Source organism: Phoca vitulina, unplaced genomic scaffold (genome assembly GCF_004348235.1).
Source record: "Phoca vitulina isolate PV1807 unplaced genomic scaffold, GSC_HSeal_1.0 scaffold44, whole genome shotgun sequence".
Lineage (NCBI taxonomy): Eukaryota > Metazoa > Chordata > Mammalia > Carnivora > Phocidae > Phoca > Phoca vitulina.
The window spans coordinates 1862459-1885179 of NW_022589747.1; the positions used below are offsets into that span (position 1 = coordinate 1862459).

Here is a 22721-nt window from a genome sequence, read left to right on the forward strand (position 1 = left end):
GAGGCCCCCTTGCTGCCTTTCCCAAACACCCACGTGTCTCATTTTTGCAAATTCACTATTCCCAGGGAAGGGGCGGTGCTGGGGTTCAAGGACAGGATACACCCGCTGAGCCTGCAAACCTTGGGTCAGCTCAGCCTTAGCCAGGCTCCGGGAGGCTTGGATTCAGTGTGGGGTGCAGGAGTTTGCAGGCTGGGTCATTCGGTCATTCAGGGGACATGTAGGGATGGAGCCTGGCTGTGACTGGGCCCCGCAGAGCTCACGGCACCAGGACAGAAGCCCCCGGCACGCCCAGTCACCGGTCTATGGTGGATGCAACTTACACCAGCCATCACCAGAAGGTGTGGTGAGGGCCAGGGCAGGGAAATTACCGGGTGCTGAGGACAGTCCTCGTCTCGGGTACCCGGACACCCCCACTGAGCCCCTACGGAAGCAGAGGATTCAGGTCAAGACCATGGGGTGCCCACAAAGCTCTTGGCACCAGGACTAAATTCAGCCTGACCTGGGAGATCAGCATGGTTGTCACCAATTTGCCACTGAGTCAACAGAGGTGCAGGATGTGACCTGCTCAGATTACTCACTAAAAAACTGGATTAAAAAGAAAAAAAAACAGAAGCCCCTTGGCAAGTCTGCACCTGTTGGTAAATACACTGATCGTTGTATCTTCCTTACACTCCACGAGGGCGATTCAGACCTCTCGAGGGGACTGTCTGATCTTGTCCACAGGTGAAGAGCTTGACAACTCACAAGCTGGGGTCCCAGCCCCTCCTCTGTGCTGTCGAAATACAGCCCAGACCAGCCGTCACCACCCTGGTCCCCGGCACGAGACTCCCGAACAGCTTCCAAATTCCACAACGGGGTTGGAAACGGGTCGTATCCGAACCACCTTCGGGCGGGGCTCTCCCGCCTCAGCGAGCGGGGGTCAGCCCTCCAGGTGAGCAGGGTGCACGCCCAGGCAGAACCACAAGTACAGAACAACAGTTCTCAAACTTGGCCGCACATTAGCATGGCACTGAAATTCCTGGCACGCAGACCTCACCCCTTCCCTGGGACTGAGGCCCAGAGCCTGGCATTTTTTTAACAACTTCCCAAGGGCCCCCAAACTCATGACCACGCTGAGCACAGAGGCAGGTTTCAAGCCCCGAGTTCCACGTATGGGGGGGCATTTAAAATAATTCTGACGCTCGATTCCCGCCCAGGTCAACCCAAGCCGGCCCTCCGGAGGAGGAAGCCGTCTCCGCATCTGGTAACGTTCCCAGGTGACTGCTCTGTGTAGCGAAGGGGACAGACTCCGGCCCTTGAGCGTCGATGGAAACCCCTGAGAACACAACCTTTGTCTTCCATCTGGGCCACTAGAAGGCAAAGTGCCCTGAAGCTATTTATTTATCTTTATACAACCGTGGAAGAATGAAGTGCTGCATCGTAGAAGCATGCACAGTGGGTTCTGGAAACTCCCTCGCATTCCTAGGAGTGAAGACAAACAATGGCCAAACACTGCCCCGCGGTTTTGGGAGGCCTCCCCAGTTCAGCTCATTCAACTGGACACGTGCAGCTTCTCAAGAGAGGGTGGGAGAGGGCGAAGGATCTGCTCAGCATGACAGTGAAAGTGAAAAGCCCACCTGCCCAGCTTAAATGTTCCCAGAATGGCTCGAGGAGCTTTATTTCTCCCTAAGCTGCCACAGGGGTGGCCTGTCCCTGCCACCTGCAGGGTATATTCACGAAGAGCTAGGAGACGTTTGTTAGAAATGCCTAGCCCTGTCCACCGCCCCCCCCCCCCCGGACCCATCCCAGCGCCAGAGCCCGTGGGAGTGGGCTGTCACCGGCACAATGAGGCCAGGGGGCCGAGGAAGGCAAGCCTGTCTTTGGGATTGCAAAACTGCAAATCCTTTTCACTGGGAAACACTGAAGTGCTTGGTTAGGTCGCATTTCTTCCCCAAAGGCGCGCTTAAAAGGGAAAGGATATGTCCAAAAAGCTAGAAGGCTGCCCTTCCAATATAGGAAAGGTTGGCGATCCTCCTCCCACCACTTACTCAAAATCAGATATGACTTCAAGCAAAATGTAAGAAGCCACACAGCGACCAAAAGGCAAGATCGCTACCCGACTCACTGAAGACACATTATCAGCAGAGCTTGGTGCCTGGCTTCGGGTCCCTCTTACGTCTTTGAATTTATTTTCCCTTTGAATGATCTTTCCCCTCCCCAAACCACTAGATCTTGCTGGCCTGCTCCTCAAATACATCATCTTTTAGCGGGCGCCTGGGTGGCTCAGTTGGTTAAGCGACTGCCTTCGGCTCAGGTCATGATCCTGGAGTCCCTGGATCGAGCCCGCGAGTCCCGCATCGGGCTCCCTGCTCGGCAGGGAGCCTGCTTCTCCCTCTGACCCTCCCCCCTCTCATGTGCTCTGTCTCTCTCATTCTCTCTGTCTCAAATAAATAAATAAAATATTTAAAAAAAAAATACATCATCTTTTAGCAACCGTAGCTTTTTTTTTTTTTTTTTTAAAGATTTTATTTATTTATTTGTTGGGCGGGGGAGAGAGCGAGCACAAGCAGGGGCGCAGCAGAGAGAGAGGGAGAAGCAGACTCCCGCCCTGAGCAAGGAGCCCGATGCAGGGCTCGATCCCAGGACCCCGAGATCATGACCTGAGCCGAATGCAGATGCTTCACCGACTGAGCCACCCAGATGCCCCACAACCATACCGTTGACCTAGGACGGTCATCAGAGCCGTCCACCTTCAGGACCACCCTCAGTGGATGGTGATGTGGGCAGGTGCGGCCGCAGGCCCAGCTGGCTGATGGGCTATGAGGAGAAATGAAGACTAGAGCTATGACCCCGAGGCCCACCCCCGCTAGAGATGTCATGACCTCTCTATCCCGACACAGAGGACCTTACCACCCTCTACCCACGGGTTAAACAAACGACAGCTGTCTGTAAGTGATGGTGCATGTGTCCATTAGGGGGTCACATCCGTGTGGACCAACCTGTTCTTAGCACACCCACGGCAAGAGCTTTGGGAAACAAACCAGCCACGCCAGAGGCCAGGGGGTCTCTAAAGCGAACTTTCAAACAATGGAGGGGGTGGTCCCTCGACACCTTAAACAAAAACGGGCCATGTGGCCCAGCAGTTCCACTCAAGAATTAAAAACATTCAGGGGTGGGCGCCTGGGTGGCTCAGTTGGTTAAGCAACTGCCTTCGGCTCAGGTCATGATCCTGGAGTCCCGGGATCGAGTCCCGCGTCGGGCTCCCTGCTCGGCAGGGAGTCTGCTTCTTCCTCTGACCCTCCTCCCTCTCATGCTCTCTGTCTCTCATTCTCTCTCTCTCAAATAAATAAATAAAATCTTTAAAAAAAAAAAAAAAAACATTCGGGGTGCCTGGGTGGCTCGGTCGGTGAAGCGTCCGCCTTTGGCTCAGGTCATGATCCTGGGTCCTGGGATCGAGCCCCACGTGGGGCTCCGCACTCACGGGGAGCCTGCTTCTCCCTCTGACCCTCCCCCTGCTTGTGCGCTCTCTCCTTCTCTCTCTCTCAAATAAAATCTTTAAAAAACAAAAAAGAACCGAACACATTCAGACTAACACTTGTACACAGATGTTCACAGTACCCACACCCGGATGAATGGACATACATACTGTGTCCACTCGCCCTGTGGAATACAATCAGCCTTACACAGGAATGAAGCTCTAACACACGCTACAACCTGGATGAGCGTGGAAAAGCAGATGCTCAGCGAAAGAAATCAGACGCACATCGTACAATTCCATTTAGATGAAATGCCCAGCATAGGCAAACCCAGAGTTGGAAGGCAGATTAGGGGCGGCCAGGGGCCGGGGCTGGGAGACAGGACTGACCGCTAATGGGGATGAGCTTGACTGCAACGTGCACTGCACAAACCACTGAACTTGGGACTTTTTTTTATTATTATTATTTTTAAAGATTTTATTTATTTATTTGACAGAGAGAAACACAGTGAGAGAGGGAACACAAGCAGGGGGAGTGGGCGAGGGAGAAGCAGGCTTCCCGTGGAGCAGGGAGTCTAATGCGGGGCTCGATCCCAGGACCCTGGGATCATGACCTGAGCTGAAGACAGGTGCTTAATGACTGAGCCATCCAGATGCCCCTGAACTTGGGACTTTAGAAAATCACCACGGATGCACTGTGTCGCCCACTACCCAAAATGCAACAGGCACTTCCATTTCTCCTAATATGTAGGATCGGGCTGCTCTGGGCGTGGGAGCTGCGGCCGCCCCCTCCCAGACCTCCACGGGCAAGGCCCCACTGCCGGGCTCTTGCTGAGGCCCCCTTGCCTTGCAGACTTGCTCAGAGGCGGCCGTCCTGGTGCTGATGTGACCTTGGGTTGCTGCACATCTGTGGGTCTCTCCCATGGAAAACAAGGTGCGCAGGGCAATGATGTCAGGCTGTTTCTGAGCACCCACATACCCTCCCCTTCTCATGCTAGATCCCTCTGGTTGGGGGTTTAACATCTAACTTCAATGGATGGGCTATCCAGAATCAATGATTTAAAGTTGCTACTTCTCAGGGCACCTGGGTGGCTCAGTGGGGGAAGTGTCCGACTCTTGATCTCAGCTCAGGTCTTGATCTCAGGGTCGTGGGTTCAAGCCCCACCTTGGGCTCCGCGCTGGGCATGGAGCCTACTTAAAATACAAGCTGCTCCTTCTCATTGCTCTGAATTCCCGAGTATAAACGAGTTCCCTGACTCAGTTGAGTATTAACGCGGTGGATGTCCACGTCTGTAGATGAACATGAAGAATGCCGGAAGCAGGGTCCCACAAACACAATGGGAGGTCTGCCAGGATCCTGTCATTGTGGGCTGGGGTTGATGTAATATGAACAAAATATTTGGCAACGTGAAGCAAGGAGCCCTGGAGGGATGGGAAAAACGGAGCTGGCTTCCTGCCATCCGCGGGATCATACATTTTACAGATTGAGTCATTTCCTTTGCTACCTGGGTATCATCAGGCAAAGTCTCCCCACTTAAAGGATGTGACCCGAGAAACCTACCTATGTGCCGGGCTGCACAGAGGGGTACACAGCCAGGGTGTCAGAGCAGACTGAGGGAGCCAAAGAGACACAGAAACACCCCAAAACCCAACTCCCCCCCCAACTCACCCCCTTTCACGGGGTGAAAGCTTTCTGACAGGCCACCTCTGGACGACTCTTCCTGTCTTGTGGGCAGGGACAGGCTCCCTACACTGTCCTGTGATGAGCCTCTTGAATTCAGCAGAGCCACATGGGTCCTTGGAGAGTCATCTCCCTTCCTGCCAGCACCACACCCCTCTACTGACAAACATCACCAATGCCAGGACACAAAGGGGCTTTCTGGCTGGTGGCAGAATTAGAGTTGAGTGGAATAGGGGCTCAGCCACAGAACGCACAGTCAGGCAGACGGGAGCTCTGGTTATATACCACGGTAGGCATAAAGATCATGGGTGACTCAGAGAAGCTCAAACCTAATGCCTGGGACAGCACAAGCATTCAGAGTGACAGTGCTTACCGTAATTGTTACCGTCATCATCAACACCTATTACACTAGTGGTCACCACCACCATCACCATCATCGCCACCATCACCATCATCGTCACCATCACCACCCTCATCATCATCACCACCATCATCATCATAACCATCATTACCATCATCACCACCATCATCATCATCACCATATCACCATCACCATCACCACCATCGCCACCATCACCATCGTCATCACCATCACCACCCTCATCATTATCACCACCACCATCATCATAACCATCATTACCATCATCACCACCACCACCATCATCACCATATCACCATCACCATCACCACAACCATCACCATCATCGCCACCATCACCATCGTCATCACCATCACCACCCTCATCATCATCACCACCACCATCATCATAACCATCATCATTACCATCACCACCACCATCATCATTACCATATCACCATCAACATCATCACAACCATCACCATCATCACCATCATTATCACCATCACCACTGTCATCATCATCACCACCACCACCGTCACCATCACCACCATCACCATCATCACCACCATTTCCACTATCATTACCATCATCATCACCACCACCACCACTGTCACCATCACCACTAGCACCACCATCACCACCATCACCACCATTTCCACTATCATTACCATCATCATCACCACGACCACCACTGTCACCATCACCACTAGCACCATCATCATCATCACCATTACCATCATGACTACAGTGCTGGTATCCAGCAGACTTTCTTAGGAAATGCTTAGCTTTCCCATAGAATCTTCCTCTCAGAAATAACCAGACCCACAGTGGGTGTGCAGCCACTCATGAGCTGTAAGGACACATAGCAGTCCCCAGAAGGAGCTCCGGGGAATGCCACTCCCAACTTCCTACCACTAGGTGACTGGTGGTCTTTCTTACGATCGGTACACATTCTACAAAGAGTGAGGGATCCTACTCACCTCTGGATGCTGAGGTCCCTGCACCCAGGTATTCCTTACAGCAAGGAGTGCACCTGAGACACAAGGCAGACCAGGCAGGGTCTTGCTGGAAGATACAGCACCTTGGAACTTTCCCACCCCTTTCCTGTCTGAGCAAGACTCAAGGTGGCTCTGGTCAGACATGTGTCCTTGGGGCCAAGCCTCAGGGACACAGACATGATGCACGTGTGGGGTGATGGCCACCAAGCTGGGCATGCCATGGCGCCTTTCGGACTTGCCGGTCCCTCCTGCTTGGCCACATGTGGCTCAGCTCAGCAGCCCTGGCCTCCCCATCAAGGCTCGGGATCTGGAAGTTCTTCAAAGCACAGGTTTCTTGCATCCCCAAGCCTGGAATGTTCCAGGACTCAAATCCAGTTGGTTAGCTACCCTGTTGGGACCTCCCCCGCCATCTAGTGATTTTTTTTTCTGTTGCTGGCTGATCCAGCCTTTTCCAACTGAGAAGTACAAATACTGACATTTAAGTTTAAAAATCAAATGGGTCCTGGGACACCTGGGTGGCTCAGTCCATTAAGTGTCCGACTCTTGATCTCAGCTCCAGTCATGATCTCAGGGTCCTGGGATCGAGCCCTGCTTGGGGCTCCCCTCAGCATGGAGTCTGCTTGAGATTATCTCTCCCTCTGCCCCTCCCCTGCACATGCATTCTCTCTCTCCCCCCAAGGTCATTCATTCGTTCATACGTACGTACATACATACATACATATGTAAATAAATAAATAAAATCTTTAAAAAAAAAAAAAAAACCAAAGGGGTTCCAGTATTCTCTATACCTACCAGGGAGGTAGAGTTCCCTTTCGCCTCAATCTGAATGTCTGAGAGCTACAGACATGAGCCTTCGTTTGAAGGGACTGTTACCAAGACAAGATGTCCCAGAACGAGAGGCAAAGCCTGCTCGTGGGCTCTTGTGAGCACACCTCTACACTGTCAAGCTTTGTGGCCGATGCAGGGCAAGCCTCAGGCAGGCTGCCCTTCCCCGCTGGGTGCTCACGAAAGCCGTAGCCTCACTTTGGAGCCGCACGCCACGCTCCACCCGTCCCAACGCCGGGAGCCACTCCCTCAGAGTCAGCTCATGGCTGCTCGGGAGCAGGCCTCCTACCAGCAGCGGCCAGGGTGTCTGGGTGCAGACCAGAGATCTCTTTCTGCTCTACTGTATGTGACCCGTGTGACCTTGGGCGGGTCACTTCATCTACTGACACCTCCGAAAACTCAACTCTAAGACGGGCCTCTGTCCCTGCAGCCAAGGGGCCTTAAGGAGATGAAAGGGGTCCAGAGAACCCCGCCAGTGAATGTTAATCCGTCCGTCAGGGTTACGGGCTCAGCATGATGCGTGGCACTCAGGGTCAGACACAGAAGGACAGGGAGGTGACAGCGCGCCCTCCTTCGTGACTCCTCCTGTCTTCACTCCTACAGGGACCCAGGGAGCCTGCTGACATTCCAACGCAGGAGAGCCTGGCCTCACGTGGACACCATGCTCGCAGCCTTTAGGCGGCCTCTGAGTCCAGGCCCCTGCCTAAGAGCGGACAGGTGTCCAGAACGCAGCCCCCTCAGCCTCCCCAGACATCCGTGGCTCCCCGGCTTGGATGCCCGCAGGGCTCCATCTTCTATGTGGGGAAGCACCTTCTCCACGCGGCCTTCACATACTGTTCCCTGCCCCTGACCCCCTCCCTCCGTTCCAGCACCCTCTGCCTGCTGGCTGGTCCCCACGCACACCTGGCCAGCTCTCTGGGGCCCCACAGCTTTATGCCTCCCCGACACGGACAGCAAGTCACAGACCCCATCCCAACATGAGGGGCACAGTCCCTGTGGGGGGCTCGGTGCACCCCTGCAGCGGTGGGGCCGTGCTGACTCAGGAGGTCTGCAAGGCCCTCATCCCTGGAACGTGTGGTGCAGGGACCAGGGCCGGCTGGGGCGGCTGTAATGGACAAGCAGTGCCCTCCGGGTGTCTGGCTTCATGAATGTGGGGACCCATGTTGGGATTCCCTCATCCGCGCCATCCTTCCCCACTCCTGAGTCTTCCACCCTCTGGGGCCTGCCGGACCCATGAGCAGCCCCCCACTCCCTGCAAAGCCAGCTAGGTGCACAGCTGCTGACCTGTCCCCACAAGGCTGTGCCCAGGGGCCCCCCTATCGCCTCTGCTGCCCTCCCCCAGACCCAGGATGAGCCCGGCACTCCTCTGCAAGGCCCCGTCCCATAAGACACAGAGGCAGACAAGTGTGCATCCCGTGGGACTCCCGCTCACCTTGCCGCACGGAGGCCCTGCCCGGGCCCTCTCCCGCGTCCTGCAGGCCGCTCGCCCGCAGCCTGCCGCCCACGCTGTCGGGGGGCATGGCGCCGTTAGCCTGGCTGCCCGGCGTGTTCATGTGGGTGGGGATGGGCTCAAAAGTAGGGTCCAGCTCCAAGATGAGCCTGTTGAGCTGCTCAATGGACTGGTCGATGTCCAGGGTGGGTGAGCCTGGGGAGGGGTCCGCGCTCGGCTCCGGTCCAGTCCCGTTCACGACTCTGACGTCTGGAAATCTGGGCTTGAACGCTTTGCCGGGAGGGGGCCGCTGCGCATCGGGGACATGGGGTGCGGGGCCCATGCCCCTCTGGAGGGCCACTCTGCCGCCCGCCCCCCGGGTGGGGGTGACCGGAACCCTGGGCTGGGCCTGCACCAGGCCGGAGCCGTCCTCCGGGCCGCGGCCGGCGAGCCTGGCCTCGGCGTCGGGAGCGAAGCTATACTGGTGGGCGGCCACCATCTGCTGCTGGTGCACCCAGGTCTGCGTGGAGTAGCCGCTCTGTCCGTAGGCCTGCGTCTGGGCGGACACAGAGGGCCTCCGGAGCACCGGCTGCGGGTGCTTGGAGTCTCGGATCCCGAACGCCCGCTCCCGCTCGTACAGGGGGTCCACGCCGAGGCTCAGGTCGGGGGCGAGGCTGCCGTGGGCATCCTCGCTGGGGTTGCTGCCAAACCCGTCCGACAGGAGGGAGTTCTGGCTGCTCTGATGGCAGGTGAAGGGGCCCAGGTGGGCCGACGGGTGGCCCTCCGAGGAGGACAGGGTTCCGATGCTATCCACGCTGTGCAGGTCATGGCCGGGCATCTCGTCGTCCAGGATGTCCGTCTCCCGGTCCTTGAGCGTGGCGTCCCCGTTCACGTGCACCTGAGCAGGTACGACGTGGCGTGTCCCGCTGTACTTGCTGGGAGCATCGGTCATATCCTTGATGGGGCTTCCAGAATCTTCCAGGCCAAAGCCGCTGAGCAGCTGGTCCAGCTCGGCCTTCTCCTGGGGGCTCAGGCCCCGCCTCGGCCCCACGGCAAGGTGCTCCTCGGTCCTGTCGGTCCTGACAGAGGCGGTGGAGTGGCCGGAGTCACTGCTGACCGACAGGGTGTGATCGCCGTGGTCTGGGCTGCCGGCGGCGGGGACAGCAGGGGGCCCTCCGGGGACACCGGGATCCGAGGCGCTCTTCTTCCTCACCTTGGCATAAAGACTGCCATCGACGGGGCCCTGCATGTGCAGCACTGGGGGAAAAAACGGGAGACGGGCGGTAAGTCAAGGCTGGAAAAGGGGGCTTCGGGCTCTCGGGAGATGTGTGTGCATCTGCCCGAACAAATGAACTCCTAACAGACAGCTCACCATAATCGGAACGAGTACTTCTCTATGACCCCAAAAGTCTATCTGTGCCCCGGCAACATGAGCATCAGCAAAAGCAATTCAGATAGTCCAATAGCTTCAGGACCCAGGACCCTTTCTGCCTTTTTGTGCAAAGAGAACCATCACTTAGAGAACCTTCTGGATTCTCTGCACTGGGGAGTCATCTTGCCCTGAGGGTTCAGAGTTAATTTCGTCATTTGCCTGAATGCTGAGCACAGCTGAGCTCCAAAACCCCCAGGAGTGAAGAAGTGGGGCGTGGGGTGCAGGAGACAGGCAGGGCCCTGACTCTCACGGGGAGAGAGGCAGAAACCCATCTCCAGGCTTCCAGACTTCTCGACAGCGCAGCGTCCCTCCACAGAGAAGGCCCGATGAAGGCACAGCAGGACCCAGGACACCGGGAACATCTTTGTGCACTGGCCTCCGCCCGCCAGGACAGTCGGGAAAGACGAGCCAGGCCGCGAGTGGGGGCGGGAAGATGTGGTTTCCCACGGTGACACGGCAGAGTGCAACAAGGGGGCGGCCGAGGGTGGCGCCCACGCTCTTTGGGCACCTGGGAGCCACCGTGTGCCCGCGGCAACTGGGCCTCCGGAGGAACCTGCCCTGGACTCAGGCTCCGGGCTCCAGCATGGTCAGCGGCTCCCAGCGGTTTTGGAAATGCTGGGGTGACGAGACAGGACCAAGACGTGCGGGGTATCGGGGACTCTTGTGTGGATGGCATGCGTGACCCCGGGCTTCCTTCCTATTTCAGCTGTGCCCAGGAGAAGCAGGACAAAGGCAGTGTGCAACCCCATCGACCCGCATCTAAAGCAGAGCGGGGTGGGGGGATGACCCACAAGATCCCGTAAATACACCAAGCGCCCGAGAACGACACCCGGTGGTGGGAGCTCGACGGGCAGGGGCTGCACTCAGACTCGGGGTCATCAGGGCGACGCTAGCTGCATTCCTGAGCACCTGCTAGAGGGCAAGCGTCAGCTCGCTCTGATTATCGCAGGACAGCCTGTCTAGTGAACAAACGTGTTCCTTTCTCAAACATACAGAGCTGACGCTCCACGAGAATCTGAAACTGGCCAAGGTCAGGAACCTGCTGGGAGGCGGAGGTGGGACCAGAACCCAGGCCTGTTGGATCCTGGGCACCAGCGGAAAGGCGGCTCTGTGGGATCCACGCCAGAGGACCCTGCAGAGACCCCGAGTCCCACGGCTCCCAGATGAGAGGCCTGAAAAAACATGCGTTCAACTCGGCTTCTGTGGGAGACACCCCGCCCCCGGCACCAGGAGGTGCCCACCTCCGTAAGCCCCACCGAGCGCACGCCTTCCCTCCATCAGCAGAGCGCAAGGCCAGGGGCGGCTCTCAGCCCGGGCTCTGCTCTGTGCGAATCAGACCCCACCAGGACGGTGCCGGAGGGCTCGGAGCACAGCCAGGCGGGCATCCGTGAATTCTAGACGTGCATCTCATGCCGCCGCAACTGTGACTTCTACGTCCTTCTCCCTAAATCCCAATTAAACGCACGGACACCATGACTCAAACAACAAAAAAGGAACCCAGGAAGGAGTGGTACAGAAGTTCTTCTAATTTAAAATGGGACACTAGGCAAAAGTGCCCATTAATCGCCCTGAGTTAGAAGCCCTTGGCCAGCACCACGAGGAAGAGTCTGCACGATGTGGTGAAGGGCAGGAAATCCCCTTGCCTGGGGAGTCCCGAGTACCCCTATCATTATTTTTATTAGCAGGAGCCATCGCAAGAGAATAACAAACGTGTTAAAGCTCCGTGGTTATCGCAGACCCAACACTCTGCGCAAGGCCCAGCACTCAGGACATCGGATCTGCAGCTCTGGGGGGCGGAAGGGGGGGCCACTCAGGGGCCTTCCCACGGGCAGCACCGGGATGGGATGCAGACAAACTCCAGCACGGGCTCTCACCTGAATTCCCCACCATGCACACGGATTACAGGACGCACGTTACATCTCCAGGGAAGGAACAGGATCCACATCCGTGAAGCCCCAAGACAGACCCGCCCAAACCTGCGATCCCTTTGTAGGAGCTCGGACCTTCCCAAAGGCACGGGATGTGCCCCCAGACGCACCCACTTGTGATCTTGGGGGGGGGGCGTTGGCCACAGGACGAGGGAAGGGGAAGGGGCGTCTGGCCCCCACCCTGTACTCTGAGCAACGTTTCTATCCACTATCACAAGAAAGAACCGGACTGGTGTTTCAGTGGGAGGAACGCAATGGCCTGCATTCCCATCCTGCATTTATGCTCTGTGCCTTCAGCTCATACTGAGACTGTTCCAGCCCCTGGTTCCTCATTTACGAAATAGAGTGATTATCCCAATCTTTAGTGCGGTGACCAGCAGGCCATAATCACTAAGAAGAGCTCTGTCCAGGGTGGATGGAGCCCAGCACTGCCTCCAGGCCTCATGTCCGGCCTGACCTTGCTGCTCCCAGACCCCAGCACTCACACACCTGCGCCTGCCCCAGGGCCTTTGCTCTTGCTGTTCTCTGCCTCCACTGCTCTCTGTCCTGGCTCCGCCCCTCCTCAGCAGGGCTTCCCTGGGGGGCTTCCGTCCTCGGCACACCCACATCCAGACACACTGTGTCCCCCACGGGAACACAGGCTCCGGGGGGCTGGGGGCTTGAGCACCTGTGCCATCCCCCAAACTAGGGAACAGACCCTGGTACCCGGTGGGCACTGAGTAACTAAGAGAACCAGTGTTCGAGCATGTTCTCACACAAGAAAGACTGGGGAGCTGTTCTGGAAAGTTCCTCTACCTTAGTGGGCCAAAGAACTGAAAACACCAACCAGCCCGAAACAAACACAGAGCATCAGGCCTGAGGGCAGAAGCGCCTGCGGCCCCGGGGCCCCCACCGCGAGCCTGGCCCGCGACAGCCACGGCTCCTGACGCGGCCGGCTGGTCTGCACGCCGCAGAGGCACCCCAGGTCGCCCACACCGAGGCTCCAACACGCCCAAGAACACACACGTGCTTAACATACAGCTGGCCCAATGTGCCCATCGGCAGCCGGCCGGGCCAGACGCCCAAGGGTCGCCCAAAAGTCCCGGGGCGCTGGCCCAGGTGTGTGACAATGTGGGGGGCACGCAGTGGGTGCGTAACAACGGCACGGTGTCTTTGCCACTCCCGTCTCCCGCACCAGCTTGCCTTCCCCTTGCTCAAACCCGCACAGCTGAGTCTTCCCACCTGCGGGCGGCCTGCCCCTGAGCCGCACGCGGGAAAGGACCAGCTCCTCTGCGCGGGGCCGCTGCTGTGCTTCCCGACACCCGGCGTGGACACTGCACTCAGGGGCTCGCGCAGCCGCCTGCCGAACCCTCCCCAGGAAACTAACAGGAGCCTTGTCCCCACTGTGCGGAGCCCCAAGGGGCTTTGCTCAAACCTTAGGGGCACCCTTGTTTAGTGATGGCAGAGGGCCCCTTGGCATGTGGCCGGGGTCTGGAAGACAGGTGGAAAGTATTATTCCAGGGCCCAGGCACAGCCCAGACTCGGGCTGGGGTCCCAGGTCCCCGGTGCCACCACCAACCCCGGGGGTCAGGGAGGGCATGGCCCCTCCAGGGAAGGAGGCTCCGGGCTTCGAAGCTCTGCACCTTCTCCAAACCCATCTCCAAACCCAGTCGCTACAGAGTGGCCCCTGTGGGGTGGGTGTGGGGGCAAGGACGGAGAATTCTAGAAGGTGCAGCCAGGGGCTTACTCTGCCTACAGCTTTTCGGTTGGGGACACGGGGACGACAGCCTTCACTGGCCCAGCGCCCCCTGCCCCCAGCCATTCCCCCTCCGTGTCACCTTTCCCTTCTCTCTGCCTCCACCCCTCCACCGGCCAGAACCCAGGGCTCCTTTCAAAAGGAGGCAGCCAGGGCCTAGTTAAAAATCAAGCGAATGTACATACAGCTCTGATTAGGGCTGCATGACACAGCAGGACGGTTTATCATGTGGAAAAGAACAAGAAGGAAGACAACACCGGCAGAGCAGTGCGGAGGCCGCAGACCCCGCCCCAGCCCCAGCCCCGCCCACCTGACCTTGAGGGGGGCGTTCCCACAAGGAGGGAGCAGGCACTCCACGCATTTCAAAAAGAATGCAAGAAAATGGGGGAGACCAAAATATTAACAGATTAAGCAACCCCCACCTGTGCTTACACGTGTGTCAAAAATTAGCCAAAGGGTCGGCTGAACCCCCACTCCGCCTCCTTCCAGGCGGATCTGTGACTGGTTCAGCCGCCTGCTGGTCCCGCTTCCAACAGGAGTCCATTCCAACCAGAGGCCAAACCTGACAGGTTGATTTAGCGCCCTGGACTCCCTTCTGTCTCCCGCGGCCTGACCACGGATCTCACCTGCTACGATCGCGTCAGGCTCGCTTACAAAGCCAGTTCTCATTTCAGAAGAGCTAACAGGGGCCTCCCTGCAAGTCTTCAACGGAGACAAGCGGAAACTGCCGAGGCCTGTCCGCCCGAGGGAACCACGCACTCGCCCCAGCCGCGAGCTGCTAACACAGATGCAAGAGGAGGACTCCGCAGAATCCCTACTGCGCGCTCAGGACAGACCAGGCCGGGGTACGAGGACAGAAGCAAGAGGAGACGGGGTGGCGGGCACATCTCAGGCATCCGATGGGTGGACAGGGGCAGAAGGAGGGAGCAGGATGCGAGGAGGCGCGCGCGTCCAGGGTGGTGGCTGTCAGGGGAGGCTGTGTCCGCAGAAGAACAGAGATGCGGAGATGTCCTCCAGCAAACGGGATGACATTCTGAAGACCAAGCCTCTATATGTGGAGGAGGAGGGGGTGATGCCCCACGGATGGAGCTCACTGAATTCCCAAAGCAATGCTGCAAAGCAGGAATCGGAAAACCCGTTTTGCAGATGAGAACACAGAGGCTCACATAGGCTGGACAGCATCGCATGGGAGAGAGCATTCCGGGACGCACCCTGACCTCCGTCCTGCCCCCCAGGTCCGTGCTTCCCAATCTTTGAAGACACTGGAATCCTAAACCAACCGCCTCGGTGAAATTAGCAATTTAATTTAGAAAAGGAATTCGCCTGGATGTTTTCTGTGCAGTTTCCCCCCACACACTGCACTCCCTCCTCGGGAACCACCTGGGCGCCGTGCTCTCCTCCCTAGCTCCTGACGCGGCTCCTGGTCCGCTGAGTCCCCCATTCCGTGGCTGCTGGGTGGGCGGTGGTACTTCTGTGTCCCCTTGCTAGGCTGCAGAGCGGCGCGCGCCCAGGCAGACCGTGGGCTCCTGTGCCACAGTCGTGACCGGTTCCCTCCCGTGGCGGCCACAGCCCATGGGGGCAGGAGCCCCTGGGAAAGGGAAGGCTCCCTCCTCGCCCTGACCCACCTGGCTGGGGACGGTCACCGCTGCCTCCCCGCGGCCCACGAGGCTCTCTCCAGCTCCCCTCCACGTGACTCCCTCAGGCCACACAGCCAGACCAACCACCTCATCGCCATGTCCCCACCTGCCCCGTGCAGGTTTCCCAGCAAAGAAGGAGAAAGAGGACCCCGCCCCTGCATCCACCTTCACGTGCAGTCACACACCTCCCGCCTGACCTTCTGGGGCAGAGAGGGGAGGTGCGGAGGGGCACCAGGGGTGATTCGGAGCACAGAAATGTCCTGTATTTTGGCTGTGGTGGGAGTTTGGGGACAGAAAGTCAACTGCAGGCTGAACAGAGTTCGTTTTACCAGAGGTGAGGGATGCCTGGATCAAAACCAGTCGTGAAATCAAGACGAAAAGAAACTCGGTGCACCATGAGCCCAACCTATAGTGGCTCCCTCCCCCCACCTCTCTTCTGGGACCTTCCTTCCTCCTCCTAGACCTCAGGAGGTGCTCAAAACGCTCCTCTCCTTAGGATAACTGATTGACGAGCACGTCTCCACTCCCTTCCAGGCTTTCTGCCACAATCCATCTGGGCTCGAATCCTGATTAAAAATCCTGACCACAGCTGTGTGACCTTGGGTGAGTTACTCAACCTCTCTGACCTCACTTTCCTTATCTGTGCAGAAGTGACCCAGCAAAGGAGAGTTCAAGGAGAGCCCCCCAGAGATCACGGGGGGTATCTCACGAGACCAACACAAAGGTGAACGCTGTCCCTGCACGTCCCCTTCCTGCCCTGGTGACGGATTCCGGAATCGGCTACACTTCGGGCCTGCCTTCTGTGGGCCCAGAGCTTGGGGAGTAAGAGCATATCTGGTTAAGGAGTAGGCGTAACTCAGCTCAACCGACCTTATCCTGCGGGAATTAAGTTGAAAAACAGATTTTTCATAGAAATCTAAAGTAAAAGCTGGAATTTTAGAATTTCTCCAAAAGTTCCATAAGTCATCGTCTGACCTGACCCAAACTGCCAACGCCGACTGTCCTAAACACCCCCCGGCACGGCCCTACGTCGGAGCGGCTGCCTCCAGCTGTCAGCAGCTGTAACGCGGCGTCCCGCGCCCAGGTGGTTAGAGACCCTGTTTCCTGCACCTGCTGCCTGGACTCTGGCCACCAGATGCAGTGGCGGCGATGAGCTGCCCAGCTTTCTATTCTGAGAATGGACCCTGCAGTGACACCCACTTGCATCCGCACCTCTGGCGTCCGGCGAGTGTCTCGGGGTCCACTGCGTCATACAGACGGTGCCCCCAGATCCCAGCCTCTGGGGCCCAGAGGGCTCGCCACCTAGCAAGGCACCCTAGAGGGGGATGGGCCCAGAGCAGGGGACCGGGGTGAGCAGGTGGGGGACCCCAGGCATCCTCTGGCTCGGAGAGGAGACGCGGGTGGTCTTGGAAGTGTCCCCAGGACGCCTCCTCCCTCGGGGGACTGCGGGGGGCTGTGGGCCGCTCTTCACAAGCGAGAGAAGTGGGTGGCCAGGAAGGTGTCCTTCCCGGGGATTCTGGGAAGCACCAAGTCACCCACGCAGAGACCTGTCTCTCCTCTTGGGCGTGCGGCACCGCAGCCCTTGTAAACCTCTCCCGAAATGAGGTCTGCTTTTATTTTATTCAAACAGGATCCTGCCTCTGTGCTAATTAAAGGCTGCCCTGCATTTATATCGAATTACTTCTCATTCCAGTGTCAATTAAGAGCCAAAAGCGATGACCACACTTAGGCCTTTGAGAACATGACCTCTCATCCCCGAAAGCAGACATGCGACGAGTCTGATATGTCACAGGTGATATGAAAACCACCCTTTTCCTCTACCTTAGCTTCTGTTTTGCAAAAAGCAGCAGATGCGAGGAACCACAGGGGCACGAAAGGAAACCCAGCTTCTCACCCCGGGCCCCCAGAAATACTTGCCTCGCGGGACGGGGCTTCTCGGACTGTGCCTTCTCACCTCGAGAGTGAGCGCTGCCCGGGCCCCCAGACTCAGATCCGAACCCCTCCCGCCCCCGCAAGGCTGGAAGGCGCCTGCAGGAGGAAGGCAGGAGCACCTCGCCTGCCAAGCCGGGCTGTTGGAAATCGCTCCCTCCGGAGCCAAGAGGAGCTCTGGCCAAACGTTCTCTAGAAAGGAGGCAGGCTGTAAATTCTTGGAGAAACGGAGAGTAGGAGGGAAAAAAAAAAGAGACAGAGAGACAGCCGGAGCGAAGCATTCCAACCGGGAAGTCTGCGGGGAGCCGCCTCTCCGGGAAGGGGCGCGCCCACCGCAGGGCGCAGCGGCTCACAGCCAGGGCCGCCAGGACTCCGGGTGCTCCCGCCTGTCCCCGGCCAGGCTCAGCGCACTGTGGCACAGGGCACTGGGGCACGCAGCGCCCCGCCCCCCACGATGGCACGGCACCGCTCCCAGCCAACGCCCCGGCGCAGGCCTGTCACACCCAGGGCGCTTATCTGGGGAGCCTCTGACCCGTTCCCCCGTGGGCACTCCTAACTGAAAACACATTCCAGACCCAGTGGGCCAGGAGGACAGGCGACCGTGGCGGCCGAATCAGGGCTCACCTGGGCCGGGCATGAACCCCCTTCCAAGCCACCACTGCCCTGTCTCTCCCAGAGAAGACGCACACAAGGAAGACGCTCACCCGCGAACCGGCTTCCCTCGGCCAGCCTGCGCTCCACTGATTCCTTCAACCCTGGAGGTCCGGTCTTCCCGGGAGCACCGTCTGTGCCTCTGGTGGTCTGCTTTGCGCGTCTCAGGGAAGCGCCGGGCTCTGACGCTGGTCTATGAAGCCCTGCAGAGGCCACACGTGCACACACACACACACACACCCACCCGTGCAACCTGGGCGCACACGCTCCCTGCTTACCTTCCTTCCAAACAGCCCAGCAGCGTGTCTGGGCTGCACCCGGGGGCCCCACTCTTCCATGCAGAAAGCCTTCACCCCCAGAACAGCAGCCTCCCGCGCACGCAGAGTGGAGGTGTGCCTCCCCTGCAGGGCCCCGGCCGCCCTCTGGGGCTACTGCACAAGGTGGAAGACCTTCTGGGCTAAGCTGGGGACTCTGATTCCACAAAAAGGCCAGGGCAATGTAAACACAAGGGCGGGGTTTCGTGCAATCAGGTTTAGTGAAATTTGAACTCTGGAGGCTGAGGAGGCGGAGAACGGGCTCCTCAGGAGCCACACGGCCAGACCTCAGCCTTCCACGCCTCCAGCCCGTGCGGGGAGCCAGCACCAACCTGCCCCGGCTGACGGCTGACAAACCAGGGTCTGAGCACGGCTGGTGTCCCTCAAACTGTCGGCTAGCACATCTCTGCCCGGCATCCTTCCACGCCGAGGCTGTTCCTCCCTTTCCAGCTCCTCAGTGCTCATCACACAGGGCACATCCTGCTCGGTGTCCTTCCACCCCTCCCCTCCCTGGTTCCACCAGATTTCGGGCCTCCGCACCTGCTGCACCAGTTGACGCCCCATCCTGGCTGCGTGGCCGCGTGGTGAGACCTCGCGCTCCTCCCCCGTAAGTGAACAGAACGTGCGCGCGCAGACCAGCACAGCCCAGAGCCCTTACCCGTGTCGCCGCTCCGTCAGCCCGAGGAGGGACACCGCCGGGCGGTCAGCGCAGATGGGGCAGCGCCCACCCCCCACAAACCAGCTCTCACCAGGGAGAAAGGATCCCTTCTATTAGAACGTAACGCACTCTGAGCAAGAAGATCTATTCAACCTGGCGCCAAGGAAGGACACTGACTAATCCACTTGCCGTTGAGGGACCTCAGTGTGCGCACTCTGCAATTACCTCCATCGCTGTCGTCACGGAAAGGACTGGGCACCTAGTGTTTTCTCTTCCAAGAGTTTGCATGGAAAGGAAAGAAATGAGAGCTGGGTGTTCTCCGGAGCGTTTGGGGTCTTGCCAGGTTAGAGCCCACTCTGCATCCGGGTGTGGGCAGGGCCTCCTGCTGGACAAGAACCTGGAGACCAGACCCGCGCAGCTCCAAGCTGAGGCGGTCGTGAGGAAGAGACGAGAGGCTTTGCCACTGACCGGGGGTCTCCTCTCTCCATTTCTGAGGGATGCAAACTGCACACCGATCACATGTTCAGAAGCAAGAATTCCTTCCACGCTGCTCGCTGTCCTCTTCGTGTGGCCCAGGGTGGGTGTCCTTCATGCTTTATAAACGAGCCCGCCGCAGGCCTTCCGGAACGCGTGGCGACTGCACCCGCCTGGCTCGCGGTGTCCACGCAGCGGTCGACATGTGGTCACTTCCCAGCATTCCCGTGTGTGGGTTCGAGGACATGGAGCCATTCGGGCCGTCCGCACCCACTTCTGCAACCACGTGGTCTCTGAGGTTCTGCTGACGTCTGACCGGAAGGCAGCAGGGTGGCTCAGCGTGTGCAAAGGCCTCAAACCTCTTAGCTCCACAGAGTTGTAACGTTGTGCACGGGGTCCCACGTCTAACGCAGAGAAGACGTGGAAGGTTTCCCGACCATCTCTGGAAGCACTTGGTGGGCGGCCCCTCGCGGGCAGGGTGCAGGCAGAGAGACCGTCCCACGGGGAAGCTTCGGGGCTACCCCTGACCAGACCCGACAGGGACTTTCGGGGAAGCTTCCCTGCTCTCACACCTTGCTCGCTGGGCCCTGCTCCACATCCAAAGACACAGTATCGCTACCGAAGTCTCGCCAGGATTCCCAAGATCCAGGCCAAATATCTGTGGATGTTTGGTCTAAGGGCAGTGAGAACGGATTCTAGTAACAAATGGGTTACATTCAATACTGATTTTAAAAAGACCCTACTGAGTTTTCACAGCATGACTGCCCTCAGAATGTTTCCAACAGGATCCTGAATGATTCCCATTTCCTGTAGTGACGTCCCGGGGACCATGACGCCACGGGGTGTATCGGGCCATGAACCAGCCATTGCTATGTGAACATAAAGCAGCAAAAAGTACATCTCCGCATCTCAGTTTTGGGAGGAAAACTTCCCCGGGGCAGCTGAGCACCATCCGAGACCTGTTCGGCGAGGTGGGCTCTGAGTGTGTGCAGGGGATCCCCGGCCGTGGGCAGGGCAGGCCTGGGGGTCCGCTGAGATGCCTTCTGCTCGTCCACTGGGATCCGCCCTCCCGGCTCCCGCACCTGCCCACCTCCGGCCTCCGCTGGCCTGATGTCAGCCCCCTCTCAGACAGACGCACCTGCCAGCCCGTCACCTACGTGCTAGGCGTCCCCACCAAGAAGGACCCCTCTGGGAACACGGCTGCCCTGAAGCAGGGACTGAGGCAACAGCCCCACAGCTTGGCTCCGAGGAACACGTGTCCTCCATTCGGAGGGCAGAAGCACCGCCCTCGGTGGAAGCCCCCAACTCACACGCGCTGAGCAATCTGAGGGTCCCTTGAAGCTCCCAAGGCTGACGCAGGGTCACACACTGCCACCAAAATGACCCCAACTCCAAGAAACGGCTGGATGCTTTGCAAACCATATGCTCTGCAGTCTGGGCAGGACATGCTAAATATAACTCCGGGAACAGACACACAGGCTCACGCTTCTGCCTCCCACCATCTGCCCTGCCCCTGATGACAGCTTCCAGAACAATAACAGAATAAAACACGGCCATGCCCTCTGTCCTTGGACCTGCAGGGGGAATAAAAGCCTGATTACGTGCAATTACGTGTGTAAAAATCTTGTTTGTTGAAATTTAAACATGATTCTAACTCTGCACTGTGGCTTCCAGCTGTTAAAGGCAGATCCTGGTCTCCAAGTAGGACTTCACCCCAACGTGACAGATCCAGAAGGCAGGTGGACGGACAGTGGGTAGAGAGGGTCCCGGCAGGGGGATGAATGGGTGGGCAGGTGCCTGCTGGAGAGCCTAGAGCTACAGGACACGCAGCCTGTCCCCAGGGACACCTCACTTTCCCCCCCCCAACACCGCCACGGCCAAGAAGAATCACGCATGGCCGGTTACCTGGGGCAGAGCGGGGGAGGGGCGTGAGGAGGCCCACAAGCTGGGGGTGGGGCAGGCGAACACACGTGTGCACCCCAGCCCCACCCCACTCAGGCTCTTGTCCCGCTTACCAAATACTGAGTGAGACCCGGCACGCTTTCCCCGTGTGGGTGGCCTCGCTGAAATGTCCCTGACATGGCAGACGTGCCCCCACGGGCCCTGCATGGAAGCCACATGAGAAAGGGGCGCCCTTCCTATTACTGGCGGGACAGAGACCGGGTCTCCCCGCGGAGGACCCAGAAGGACGGCCTCCGAGCCTGATGTGCGCTTCCTTCACGCAGCCGAAGCGCGTGGAAGGGAAGGCATGCAGGAATCGATGGGACGTGATGTGGTAACAACGTGTCTGCAAGAGTTTCCGGAAGGGGGACAGGGGACAAAGCCGTCACCATGCCACACGCGGGGCAGGGCCGCTCCCACTTTCCAGGTTTTTTCCAAGGCCGGTGTGTTTCTTTAATTATCAGCGTTTTTGTGTTTGACGTATGAGAGCTGAATGACTCCACCTTCATTTCCCAGCTCGACGTTAATTCCCACGCAAAAACCCAGGACCGCACACGCCTGCCTTCAATGGCCAGAATCCAACCTGAGAGTCTGGGCAGTCGACATCCGAAGTGTTGCTTGCCCTTTCCCTGTAGCAGATGTCCTTGCCGTCCTTTGAGAGGTCAGCGGGCCCCGTGAAAGTCCCAACACCACGCTCCAGGGAAGGATGCGGGGCCGGGCAGGAGCCCCCCGCCTGGCACGGAGCAGAGCCAGGCCTGCCGACTCATCCGCCAGATTCCAGCAGACCCTCCTTCTGCTAAGGGGTCGAAGATCCAAAGCTTGCTTGGGTTTCCAAACATGAGAACCGAACCACAGTTTCTGAGCCACCAGATGGGGAACGTGGACCGCAGTGCTCCCTGGCCAGCTCCGCACACCCCGTGGCCACACGCCTCCCGACCAGCAGCCCTCCCAGGCTGCATGCGAGGGCAACAGGACCACATGGCACTGGAAAGGTGCCGGGCATCCGAATCCTCTCCCGCCATCTTGTCGCAGCCACTGTGGTCGCCTGGGGGCCATGTCCGAGCCGGGGGGCACTGCAGATAAGCCCTTGGCAAACGGCAGCAGAACCCAAGCCCGGGGTGCGGCGGCCCCATCTGTGCGCCCGCAGATCAGCAACGTTCTGTCTGTGGCCCGAAACTCACCGGTGGGTCAAGGCCAAGACCTTGGAGGTCAAGGTGCATGGCAAGGCTTCGTGTCACCTGTGGGCTGCGCCGGAAGCTTCCCTGCCCCTCACCC

The 22721-nt window shown here is 58.5% G+C and overlaps 1 protein-coding gene across 8 annotated transcripts in view; it reads right to left on the reverse strand.

Moving 5' to 3' along the window:
• TNS3 (tensin 3) overlaps nt 1–22721 on the reverse strand; it is a 213764-nt gene that overhangs the window by 56888 nt on the left and 134155 nt on the right. For all 8 annotated transcript variants that reach the window (XM_032430625.1, XM_032430620.1, XM_032430623.1 and 5 more), the window contains one exon: nt 8751–10004. In XM_032430625.1, the coding sequence (XP_032286516.1) occupies nt 8751–10004 (1254 nt within the window). The remainder of the gene's footprint in view (nt 1–8750; nt 10005–22721) is intronic.